This window comes from Oncorhynchus gorbuscha, linkage group LG14, assembly GCF_021184085.1.
Source record: "Oncorhynchus gorbuscha isolate QuinsamMale2020 ecotype Even-year linkage group LG14, OgorEven_v1.0, whole genome shotgun sequence".
Classification (NCBI taxonomy): domain Eukaryota; kingdom Metazoa; phylum Chordata; class Actinopteri; order Salmoniformes; family Salmonidae; genus Oncorhynchus; species Oncorhynchus gorbuscha.
The window spans coordinates 686553-699346 of record NC_060186.1 but is presented as its reverse complement, the minus strand read 5'-3'; the positions used below and the strand labels follow the sequence as shown (position 1 = coordinate 699346).

The window sequence follows — 12794 nt, the reverse complement described above, 5'->3', positions numbered from 1 at the left end:
TCATCATTGGTCATAGAACACTTCCTGCTTTCAAACTCTTTTAGCATAAATATAATGATTCAGGAAACCTGAAGTCATGCTGAGTACGTTGTCCCTTGAGACAGCATGTAACTGCAACAGATGGAGATGTCAGATATCTAAATGAGCCCTTCTTGTCCCCTGAGACAACACATGGAGATGTCAGATATCTAAATGAGCCCTTCTTGTTCCCTGAGACAACACATGTAGATGTCAGATATCTAAATGACCGCTTCTTGTCCCCTGAGTATAGATTGAAATATGTTCTGTCTTTTACACATTCACTTCCTTGTAATCGGGGGAGAAGAAGGATATGACAGAGGACTTACTTTCGTTTTCTTACTATTTTAATTGCTACATTTTTTTTCATGTCGGACTACTGATTTGATTGAATGCCGCAGGAGGACTCTGTTTGAGCATGCGCAGTACCCTGTCAGCATGGAGTTGAGGAAGTTTTGTGCCAGAGGCACCTGAGCGTAAATTGTCTCTTATTCAAACCACTACGGGAACGTTTCTACACACGGTAAGGTTCAAACGTCATTGTTCGTCGAAGGATAATGTCATTGTTCATGTTGTGTTTCGGTCAAAAGAAGTTATAAAACAGTCTCTAACTCAAACGAACGTTGTTTTATCAGCTATTAAGGACTTGTGTCCAGGTGAGTTGAGAATCAATCGCGCGGAATGTTTCCGTCCTTCCGGTCGTCTCGTCCGTTTTACCGGATTTAATAAAGGACGCTTCAGTTCCAGTTCTGGACTCGTCTTGTTTTCTAAATGATTAACAACCTGCAGTAGATATGTTAAACTAAACTGAAACAACAGTAGCAGATGTAATATGATCTGCGTGTGCTGCTTAGGCCACGTGTAGTTATTCTGTTTTATGAGAAAACATTGGAAAACTTTTGCACCGAAGTAAAGTAGGGTTTTATATTCACACATTCATCAGACATTCGCCGAAAAGCCATTTTAATATGTAAAAATCAATAACTAATTCACCTTTAGTCACAGAATCCTTAAGCTGTTTTAGTTTATAAATGTCTAGTATACTTTTACAACTTTTTTTTTGTTCTGAGTAGAAATTCCCGTTGTGACTTGATAGAAATACACACAATCTATAAAATGCCATTTTAAAGCGTTATAAATCAATAACTAATTGGCTGTTTGTCACAGAGATGGTTCCATTGAGCTGCGGATGACAACGAAGGACTTCAACAAAGCCAACATAGAAAATGATTGGAAAAGGGGCCTCTGCTGTTAAATTAGAGACTTATAAATACATTACCGTTGTGCCTTGTAACTACTTTAAAATGCAGAACCGTTGTGCCTTGTAACTACTTTAAAATGCAGAACCGTTGTGCCTTGTAACTACTTTAAAATGCAGAACCGTTGTGCCTTGTAACTACTTTAAAATGCAGAACCGTTGTGCCTTGTAACTACTTTAAAATGCAGAACTGTTGCACTAAAAATACAAACACAAATACAAATATATATATGTATACAGATACAAATACAAAATGGATTTGGCATACAATTTAAGATGGTAAACGTTGTACAGTTTTATGTAAACATTGTCTAATTTCCTATAGAACAAATTGCACTTGAAATTAACATTTATTTTAAAGCTAAATGCATATTTTCCCTTTTTTTTCTGAGACAATCACTGAATTAGTTATTTATTTCTACATCTTCAAATTCAATATTTGAGCTTTTATGAATTTCTATCAAATCAAAACGGGAATTTTTCCCTTGAAACAAAAGTTGTAAAATTATACTAGACATTTTATAGAATAATCAGACCTAGTTTGATGTTTCTGTGACAAACGGTGAATTAGTTAATTTTTACATTTTTAAATGGCTTTTGGTGAATGACGGTTGAATGACGGTTGAATGACGGTATGTCTGGTGAATGTCTGGTGAATGTCTGGTGAATGTCTGGTGAATGTCTGAATGTCTGGTGAATGACGGTTGAATGACGGTTGAATGACGGTTGAATGTCTGGTGAATGTATGGTGAATGTCTGGTGAATGTCTGTATGTCTGGTGAATGTCTGGTGAATGTCTGTATGTCTGGTGAATGTCTGGTGAATGTCTGGTGAATGTCTGGTGAATGTCTGTATGTCTGGTGAATGTCTGGTGAATGTCTGTATGTCTGGTGAATGTCTGGTGAATGTCTGTATGTCTGGTGAATGTCTGTTGAATGTCTGGTGAATGTCTGTTGAATGTCTGTATGTCTGTTGAATGTCTGGTGAATGTCTGTATGTCTGGTGAATGTCTGTATGTCTGGTGAATGTCTGTATGTCTGGTGAATGTCTGTATGTCTGGTGAATGTCTGGTGAATGTCTGTATGTCTGGTGAATGTCTGGTGAATGTCTGGTGAATGTCAGTTGAATGTCCGGTGAATGACTGTTGAATGTCTGGTGAATGTCTGGTGAATGTCTGAATGTCTGGTGAATGTCTGGTGAATGTCTGGTGAATGTCTGGTGAATGTCTGGTGAATGTCTGTATGTCTGGTGAATGTCTGGTGAATGTCTGTTGAATGTCTGTTGAATGTCTGTTGAATGTCTGGTGAATGTCTGTTGAATGTCTGTCGAATGTCTGGTGAATGTCTGGTGAATGTCTGGTGAATGTCTGGTGAATGTCTGGTGAATGTCTGGTGAATGTCTGGTGAATGTCTGAATGTCTGGTGAATGTCTGTTGAATGTCAGAATGGCTGAATGTCTGAATGTCTGGTGAATGTCTGTATGTCTGGTGAATGTCTGAATGTCTGGTGAATGTCTGGTGAATGTCTGGTGAATGTCTGTTGAATGTCAATGTCTGTTGAATGTCTGTCGAATGTCTGTTGAATGTCAATGTCTGTTGAATGTCTGAATGTCTGGTGAATGTCTGTTGAATGTCAGAATGTCTGAATGTCTGGTGAATGTCTGAATGTCTGGTGAATGTCTGGTGAATGTCTGGTGAATGTCTGGTGAATGTCTGGTGAATGTCTGAATGTCTGGTGAATGTCTGGTGAATGTCTGAATGTCTGGTGAATGTCTGGTGAATGTCTGGTGAATGTCTGAATGTCAGAATGTCTGGTGAATGTCTGAATGTCTGGTGAATGTCTGGTGAATGTCTGGTGAATGTCTGGTGAATGTCAGAATGTCTGGTGAATGTCTGAATGTCTGAATGTCTGGTGAATGTCTGGTGAATGTCTGGTGAATGTCTGGTGAATGTCTGGTGAATGTCTGTATGTCTGGTGAATGTCTGGTGAATGTCTGGTGAATGTCTGGTGAATGTCTGGTGAATGTCAGAATGTCTGGTGAATGTCTGAATGTCTGGTGAATGTCTGAATGTCTGGTGAATGTCTGGTGAATGTCTGGTGAATGTCTGGTGAATGTCTGGTGAATGTCTGGTGAATGTCAGAATGTCTGGTGAATGTCTGGTGAATGTCTGGTGAATGTCAGAATGTCAGAATGTCTGGTGAATGTCTGGTGAATGTCAGAATGTCTGGTGAATGTCTGGTGAATGTCAGAATGTCAGAATGTCTGGTGAATGTCTGGTGAATGTCTGGTGAATGTCTGGTGAATGTCTGAATGTCTGAATGTCTGGTGAATGTCTGGTGAATGTCTGGTGAATGTCTGGTGAATGTCAGAATGTCTGGTGAATGTCTGGTGAATGTCAGAATGTCTGGTGAATGTCAGAATGTCTGGTGAATGTCTGGTGAATGTCTGGTGAATGTCAGAACGTGTGAAATACAAAACCAACTTTACCTTGATGACATTTACTGACTTATGTTGCTACTTGGATCAAAAATACCAGGAGTCACACACAGAATGATTTAACATGAAACCCTTTTCCAGCATGCGATGTAGATTATGAAAAGATGATTCTAGTTTAGTGGGATCATTTCCGTCAGCCCTGTCAACAGGTATTGTACAATTTCTGTACCTTCAGGGATTTGTAACGCACCACTGAGCGGATGTTAAACCTGCCTACAGTTCATTCCAGATCATGTGATATAACCGAAGGCGTTGCGTGTCCGTTACAGGGCGGTGCCCGTACAAACCGCCGCCACAGTGTTGAACTAACACGTGGACCAGACCGTGTGTTTTTTTTGTCCAGACGCCAACAGGACACGCAGGTGGACAAAACGGGATTAAACATTGGGTTGTTAATTTACCTGAAATACACAAAGTAGGATTAGTTAGCTTTTCCTACAGCAGGGCTCCTCAAGCCTCTTCCTGGAGAGATACCCTCCTATAGGACAGGGCAGGGCTCCTCAACCCTCTTCCTGGAGAGATACCCTCCTATAGGACAGGGCAGGGCTCCTCAAGCCTCTTCCTGGAGAGATACCCTCCTATAGGACAGGGCAGGGCTCCTCAACCCTCTTCCTGGAGACATACCCTCCTATAGGACAGGGCAGGGGTCCTCAAGCCTCTTCCTGGGAGATACCCTCCTATAGGACAGGGCAGGGCTCCTCAAGCCTCTTCCTGGAGAGATACCCTCCTATAGGACAGGGCAGGGCTCCTCAAGCCTCTTCCTGGAGAGATACCCTCCTATAGGACAGGGCAGGGCTCCTCAAGCCTCTTCCTGGAGAGATACCCTCCTATAGGACAGGGCAGGGCTCCTCAAGCCTCTTCCTGGAGAGATACCCTCCTATAGGACAGGGCAGTGCTCCTCAAGCCTCTTCCTGGAGAGATACCCTCCTATAGGACAGGGCAGGGCTCCTCAAGCCTCTTCCTGGAGAGATACCCTCCTATAGGACAGGGCAGGGCTCCTCAAGCCTCTTCCTGGAGAGATACCCTCCTATAGGACAGGGCAGGGCTCCTCAAGCCTCTTCCTGGAGAGATACCCTCATAGGACAGGGCATGGCTCCTCAAGCCTCTTCCTGGAGAGATACCCTCCTATAGGACAGGGCAGGGCTCCTCAAGCCTCTTCCTGGAGAGATACCCTCCTATAGGACAGGGCAGTGCTCCTCAAGCCTCTTCCTGGAGAGATACCCTCCTATAGGACAGGGCAGGGCTCCTCAAGCCTCTTCCTGGAGAGATACCCTCCTATAGGACAGGGCAGGGCTCCTCAAGCCTCTTCCTGGAGAGATACCCTCCTATAGGACACACACAGAATGATTTAACATGAAACCCTTTTCCAGCATGCGATGTAGATTATGAAAAGATGATTCTAGTTTAGTGGGATCATTTCCGTCAGCCCTGTCAACAGGTATTGTATAATTTCTGTACCTTCAGGGATTTAGCAGCACCACTGAGCGGATGTTAAACCTGCCTACAGTTCATTCCAGATCATGTGATATAACCGAAGACGTTGCGTGTCCGTTACAGGGCGGTGCACTTGCCCGTACAAACCGCCGCCACAGTGTTGAACTAACACGTGGACCAGACCGTGTGTTTTTTTTTGTCCAGACGCCAACAGGACACGCAGGTGGACAAAACGGGATTAAACATTGGGTTGTTAATTTACCTGAAATACACAAAGTAGGATTAGTTAGCTTTTCCTACAGCAGGGCTCCTCAAGCCTCTTCCTGGAGAGATACCCTCCTATAGGACAGGGCAGGGCTCCTCAACCCTCTTCCTGGAGAGATACCCTCCTATAGGACAGGGCAGGGCTCCTCAACCCTCTTCCTGGAGAGATACCCTCCTATAGGACAGGGCAGGGCTCCTCAACCCTCTTCCTGGAGACATACCCTCCTATAGGACAGGGCAGGGCTCCTCAAGCCTCTTCCTGGAGAGATACCCTCCTATAGGACAGGGCAGGGCTCCTCAAGCCTCTTCCTGGAGAGATACCCTCCTATAGGACAGGGCAGGGCTCCTCAAGCCTCTTCCTGGAGAGATACCCTCCTATAGGACAGGGCAGGGCTCCTCAAGCCTCTTCCTGGAGAGATACCCTCCTATAGGACAGGGCAGGGCTCCTCAAGCCTCTTCCTGGAGAGATACCCTCCTATAGGACAGGGCAGGGCTCCTCAAGCCTCTTCCTGGAGAGATACCCTCCTATAGGACAGGGCAGGGCTCCTCAAGCCTCTTCCTGGAGAGATACCCTCCTATAGGACAGGGCAGGGCTCCTCAAGCCTCTTCCTGGAGAGATACCCTCCTATAGGACAGGGCAGGGCTAGGACAGGGCAGGGCTCCTCAAGCCTCTTCCTGGAGAGATACCCTCCTATAGGACAGGGCAGGGCTCCTCAAGCCTCTTCCTGGAGAGATACCCTCCTATAGGACAGGGCAGGGCTCCTCAAGCCTCTTCCTGGAGAGATACCCTCCTATAGGACAGGGCAGGGCTCCTCAAGCCTCTTCCTGGAGAGATACCCTCCTATAGGACAGGGCAGGGCTCCTCAAGCCTCTTCCTGGAGAGCCCCTCCTATAGGACAGGGCAGGGCTCCTCAAGCCTCTTCCTGAAGAGATACCCTCCTATAGGGCATGGCTCCCCCTAGTGGTAACGAGACAGTGTTTCAGAGCTGGTGGTAACGAGACAGTGTTTCAGAGCTGGTGGTAACGAGACTGTGTTTCAGAGCTGGTGGTAACGAGACTTGTGTTTCAGAGCTGGTGGTAACGAGACAGTGTTTCAGAGCTGGTGGTAACGAGACAGTGTTTCAGAGCTAGTGGTAATGAGACAGGGTCTACAGTGTTTCAGAGCTGGTGGTAACGAGACAGGGTTTCAGAGCTGGTGGTAACGAGACAGTGTTTCAGAGCTGGTGGTAATGAGACAGGGTCTACAGTGTTTCAGAGCTGGTGGTAACGAGACAGGGTTTCAGACCTGGTGGTAATGAGACAGGGTCTACAGTGTTTCAGAGCTGGTGGTAATGAGACAGGGTCTACAGTGTTTCAGAGCTGGTGGTAACGAGACAGTGTTTCAGAGCTGGTGGTAACGAGACAGGGTCTACAGTGTTTCAGAGCTGGTGGTAACGAGACAGGGTCTACAGTGTTTCAGAGCTGGTGGTAACGAGACAGGGTCTACAGTGTTTCAGAGCTGGTGGTAACGAGACAGGGTCTACAGTGTTTCAGAGCTGGTGGTAACGAGACAGTGTTTCAGAGCTGGTGGTAACGAGACAGTGTTTCAGAGCTAGCGGTAACGAGACAGTGTTTCAGAGCTGGTGGTAACGAGACAGGGTCTACAGTGTTTCAGAGCTGGTGGTAACGAGACAGTGTTTCAGAGCTGGTGGTAACGAGACAGTGTTTCAGAGCTAGCGGTAACGAGACAGTGTTTCAGAGCTGGTGGTAACGAGACAGGGTCTACAGTGTTTCAGAGCTGGTGGTAATGAGACAGGGTCTACAGTGTTTCAGAGCTGGTGGTAACGAGACAGTGTTTCAGAGCTAGTGGTAACGAGACAGGGTCTACAGTGTTTCAGAGCTGGTGGTAACGAGACAGTGTTTCAGAGCTGGTGGTAACGAGACAGTGTTTCAGAGCTAGTGGTAACGAGACAGTGTTTCAGAGCTGGTGGTAACGAGACAGTGTTTCAGAGCTGGTGGTAACGAGACAGTGTTTCAGAGCTGGTGGTAACGAGACAGTGTTTCAGAGCTGGTGGTAACGAGACAGGGTCTACAGTGTTTCAGAGCTGGTGGTAACGAGACAGTGTTTCAGAGCTGGTGGTAACAGAGACAGGTCTACAGTGTTTCAGAGCTGGTGGTAACGAGACAGTGTTTCAGAGCTGGTGGTAACGAGACAGGGTCTACAGTGTTTCAGAGCTGGTGGTAACGAGACAGGGTCTACAGTGTTTCAGAGCTGGTGGTAACGAGACAGGGTCTACAGTGTTTCAGAGCTGGTGGTAACGAGACAGTGTTTCAGAGCTGGTGGTAACGAGACAGGGTCTACAGTGTTTCAGAGCTGGTGGTAATGAGACAGTGTTTCAGAGCTGGTGGTAACGAGACAGTGTTTCAGAGCTGGTGGTAACGAGACAGGGTCTACAGTGTTTCAGAGCTGGTGGTAAGGAGACAGGGTCTACAGGGTTTCAGAGCTAGTGGTAACGAGACAGGGTCTACAGGGTTTCAGAGCTGGTGGTAACGAGACAGTGTTTCAGAGCTGGTGGTAACGAGACAGTGTTTCAGAGCTGGTGGTAACGAGACAGGGTCTACAGGGTTTCAGAGCTAGTGGTAACGAGACAGTGTTTCAGAGCTGGTGGTAACGAGACAGTGTTTCAGAGCTGGTGGTAACGAGACAGTGTTTCAGAGCTGGTGGTAACGAGACAGTGTTTCAGAGCTGGTGGTATCGAGACAGTGTTTCAGAGCTGGTGGTAACGAGACAGTGTTTCAGAGCTGGTGGTAACGAGACAGGGTCTACAGTGTTTCAGAGCTGGTGGTAATGAGACAGTGTTTCAGAGCTGGTGGTAACGAGACAGTGTTTCAGAGCTGGTGGTAATGAGACAGGGTTTCAGAGCTGGTGGTAACGAGACAGTGTTTCAGAGCTGGTGGTAACGAGACAGGGTCTACAGTGTTTCAGAGCTGGTGGTAACGAGACAGGGTCTACAGTGTTTCAGAGCTGGTGGTAACGAGACAGTGTTTCAGAGCTGGTGGTAACGAGACAGTGTTTCAGAGCTGGTAGTAACGAGACAGTGTTTCAGAGCTGGTGGTAACGAGACAGTGTTTCAGAGCTGGTGGTAACGAGACAGTGTTTCAGAGCTGGTGGTAACGAGACAGTGTTTCAGAGCTGGTGGTAACGAGACAGTGTTTCAGAGCTGGTGGTAACGAGACAGTGTTTCAGAGCTGGTGGTAACGAGACAGTGTTTCAGAGCTGGTGGTAATGAGACAGTGTTTCAGAGCTGGTGGTAACGAGACAGTGTTTCAGAGCTAGTGGTAATGAGACAGGGTTTCAGAGCTGGTGGTAACGAGACAGGGTTTCAGAGCTGGTGGTAACGAGACAGGGTCTACAGGGTTTCAGAGCTGGTGGTAACGAGACAGGGTCTACAGTGTTTCAGAGCTGGTGGTAACGAGACAGGGTCTACAGGGTTTCAGAGCTGGTGGTAACAAGACAGTGTTTCAGAGCTGGTGGTAACGAGACAGTGTTTCAGAGCTGATGGTAACGAGACAGGGTCTACAGGGTTTCAGAGCTGGTGGTACGAGACAGTGTTTCAGAGCTGGTGGTAACGAGACAGTGTTTCAGAGCTGGTGGTAACGAGACAGTGTTTCAGAGCTGGTGGTAACGAGACAGTGTTTCAGAGCTAGTGGTAACGAGACAGTGTTTCAGAGCTGGTGGTAACGAGACAGTGTTTCAGAGCTAGTGGTAACGAGACAGTGTTTCAGAGCTAGTGGTAACGAGACAGTGTTTCAGAGCTGGTGGTAACGAGACAGTGTTTCAGAGCTGGTGGTAACGAGACAGTGTTTCAGAGCTGGTGGTAACGAGACAGTGTTTCAGAGCTGGTGGTAACGAGACAGTGTTTCAGAGCTGGTGGTAACGAGACAGTGTTTCAGAGCTGGTGGTAACGAGACAGTGTTTCAGAGCTGGTGGTAACGAGACAGTGTTTCAGAGCTGGTGGTAACGAGACAGTGTTTCAGAGCTAGTGGTAACGAGACAGGGTGAACAGTATTTACATAATAATGTAATCTGTGTTTTCAGTGTTGACCGTGGAAGTTGAAAGTGAAAACAGCGATGATCTCATCTACTGATCTGGAGCAGCTGGCTGAAATAGGTGAGACACACACACACACACACACACACACACACACACACACACACACACACTACTATTTAATAGGTGAGACACACACACACACACACACACACACACACACACACACACACACACACACACACACACACACACACACACACACACACACACACACACACACACACACACACACACACACACTACTATTTAATAGGTGACACACACACACACACACACACACACACACACACACACACACACACACACACACACACACACACACACACACACACACACACACACACACACACACACACACACACACACACACACACACACACCCTACTATTTAATAAGTGAGATTGTAACAATATTCATCCTATCCATGAAACACATGAAATGTACATGGTCTTTCTACCTTCTCTTCCTCTATAGCGTACTGGGTCAGTGGTGTTCTCTCTAAAGCGTACTGGGTCAGTGGTGTTCTCTCTAAAGCGTACTGGGTCAGTGGTGTTCTCTCTAAAGCGTACTGGGTCAGTGGTGTTCTCTCTAAAGCGTACTGGGTCAGTGGTGTTCTCTCTAAAGCGTACTGGGTCAGTGGTGTTCTCTCTAAAGCGTACTGGGTCAGTGTGTCTCTCTAAAGCGTACTGGGTCATGTTCTCTCTAAAGCGTACTGGGTCAGTGGTGTTCTCTCTAAGCGTACTGGGTCAGTGGTGTACTGGGTCAGTGGTGTTCTCTCTAAAGCGTACTGGGTCAGTGGTGTTCTCTAAAGCGTCTGGGTCAGTGGTTTTAGAAGCGTACTGGGTCAGTGATGTTCTCTCTAAAGCGTACTGGGTCAGTGATGTTCTCTCTAAAGCGTACTGGGTCAGTGGTTTTAGATGTTCTCTCTAAAGCGTACTGGGTCAGTGATGTTCTCTCTAAAGCGTACTGGGTCAGTGGTGTTCTCTCAAAGCGTACTGGGTCAGTGGTTTTAGATGTTCTCTCTAAAAACTGGGTCAGTGGTGTTCTCTCTAAAGCGTACTGGGTCAGTGGTTTTAGATGATTCTCTCTAAACCGTACTGGGTCAGTGGTGTTCTCTCTAAAGCGTACTGGGTCAGTGGTGATATGATTCAGTCAGGGGACCCAAACACAAACTCTCTAAAGCGTACTGGGTCAGTGGTGTTCTCTCTAAAGCGTACTGGGTCAGTGGTGTTCTCTCTAAAGCGTACTGGGTCAGTGGTGTTCTCTCTAAAGCGTACTGAAGGGGTCAGTGATAAAAGCGTACTGGGTCAGTTCTCTCTAAAGCGTAATTATCTCTAAAGCGTACTGGGTCAGTGATGTTCTCTCTAAAGGGTACAGGAAATTATCAATGCCCTAGATCTGACAGAAGAGTGACCAATCTCTCACCATGACACTGCCCACAAAAACTCAGGCTGTCATTGACCATGTAGCTAAGATCTGCCTGAACCCCTCCCCCCCTCTTACTGACTGGTCTCAGAACAGAGGATATGATTCAGTCAGGGGACCCAAACACAAACAGGCTTAGTTTCCTCCCAACCACATGTTAGATTACACGTTGCCTGTTCTAAAAATAGCTTTGTATGCAATCTTAGAAGAAGAAGGAGAAGAAGGAGGAGATGGATGTGGAGGAGGAGGACGGGTCATCTTGCTGATAAAAGGCCCAGCTCATAATTATATCTGGAGGGGCTTGGGGAGGGAGAGGAGGAGGGGAGCTGGAAATGAACATATCTGGGCAGTGCCCACATTCCCTCTGCTCTGAGTCAGTCTTAGTGCCAGCTCCTCTCTCCCTTCTCCCTCCTCTCTACCTTCTACCTCCTCTCTGCCTTCTACCTCCTCTCTCCCTTCTACCTCCTCTCTCCCTTCTACCTCCTCTCTGCCTTCTACCTCCTCTCTCCCTTCTCCCTCCTCTCTACCTTCTACCTCCTCTCTGCCTTCTACCTCTACCTCTCTCCCTTCTACCTCCTCTCTCCCTTCTACCTCCTCTCTCCCTTCTACCTCCTCTCTCCCTTCTACCTCCTCTCTCCCTTCTACCTCCTCTCTCCCTTCTACCTCCCTCTCCCTTCTACCTCCTCTCTCCCTTCTACCTCCTCTCTCCCTTCTACCTCCTCTCTCCCTTCTTCCTCCTCTCTCCCTTCTACCTCCTCTCTCCCTTCTTCCTCCTCTCTCCCTTCTACCTCCTCTCTCCCTTCTTCCTCCTCTCTCCCTTCTCCCTCCTCTCTCCCTTCTACCTCCTCTCTCCCTTCTCCCTCCTCTCTACCTTCTACCTCCTCTCTGCCTTCTACCTCCTCTCTGCCTTCTACCTCCTCTCTGCCTTCTACCTCCTCTCTCCCTTCTGCCTCTCCCTTCTACCTCCTCTCTCCCTTCTTCCTCCTCTCTCCCTTCTACCTCCTCTCTCCCTTCTACCTCCTCTCTGCCTTCTCCCTCCTCTCTCCCTTCTACCTCCTCTCTCCCTCTCTACCTCCTCTCTCCCTTCTACCTCCTCTCTGCCTTCTACCTCCTCTCTGCCTTCTACCTCCTCTCTCTGCCTTCTCCCTCCCTCTGCCTCTCCCTCCTCTCTGCCTTCTACCTCCTCTCTCCCTTCTACCTCCTCTCTCCCTTCTACCTCCTCTCTGCCTTCTACCTCCTCTCTGCCTTCTCCCTTCTCTGCCTTCTACCTCCTCTCTGCCTTCTACCTCCTCTCTGCCTTCTACCTCCTCTCTGCCTTCTACCTCCTCTCTCCCTTCTACCTCCTCTCTCCCTTCATCCTCCTCTCTGCCTTCATCCTCCTCTCTGCCTTCATCCTCCTCTCTGCCTTCATCCTCCTCTCTCCCTTCTACCTCCTCTCTGCCTTCTACCTCCTCTCTGCCTTCTACCTCCTCTCTGCCTTCTACCTCCTCTCTGCCTTCATCCTCCTCTCTGCCTTCATCCTCCTCTCTGCCTTCATCCTCCTCTCTGCCTTCATCCTCCTCTCTGCCTTCATCCTCCTCTCTGCCTTCTACCTCCTCTCCCCCTTCTACCTTCTACCTTCTCCTCTCTGCAAGGACTGGGAGGTCATCCGCTCAACATTCCTTCACACCACTTCAAGGAAAACCACACAGCTGGAAAGTACCTAGAATATCAACAGGTCTTTGTTTTTGTGACCACAGCTGACTGTGTTCTCCTTCCAATGTCTTTTCCTGGAAGGAGGATCGTAAAAATATCCTTACCCATTC

At 47.6% G+C, this 12794-nt stretch overlaps 1 protein-coding gene across 1 annotated transcript in view; it reads left to right on the top strand.

The window, feature by feature from the left end:
- Window positions 1-392: 392 nt before the first annotated feature.
- Window positions 393-12794, top strand: part of LOC123995839 (rho GTPase-activating protein 8-like) — a 45896-nt gene continuing 33494 nt past the window's right edge. Inside the window, exons 1-2 of the mRNA XM_046299522.1 lie at window positions 393-541; window positions 9549-9621. Of these exons, the coding sequence (XP_046155478.1) occupies window positions 9582-9621 (40 nt within the window). The 5' untranslated portion in view covers window positions 393-541; window positions 9549-9581. The remainder of the gene's footprint in view (window positions 542-9548; window positions 9622-12794) is intronic.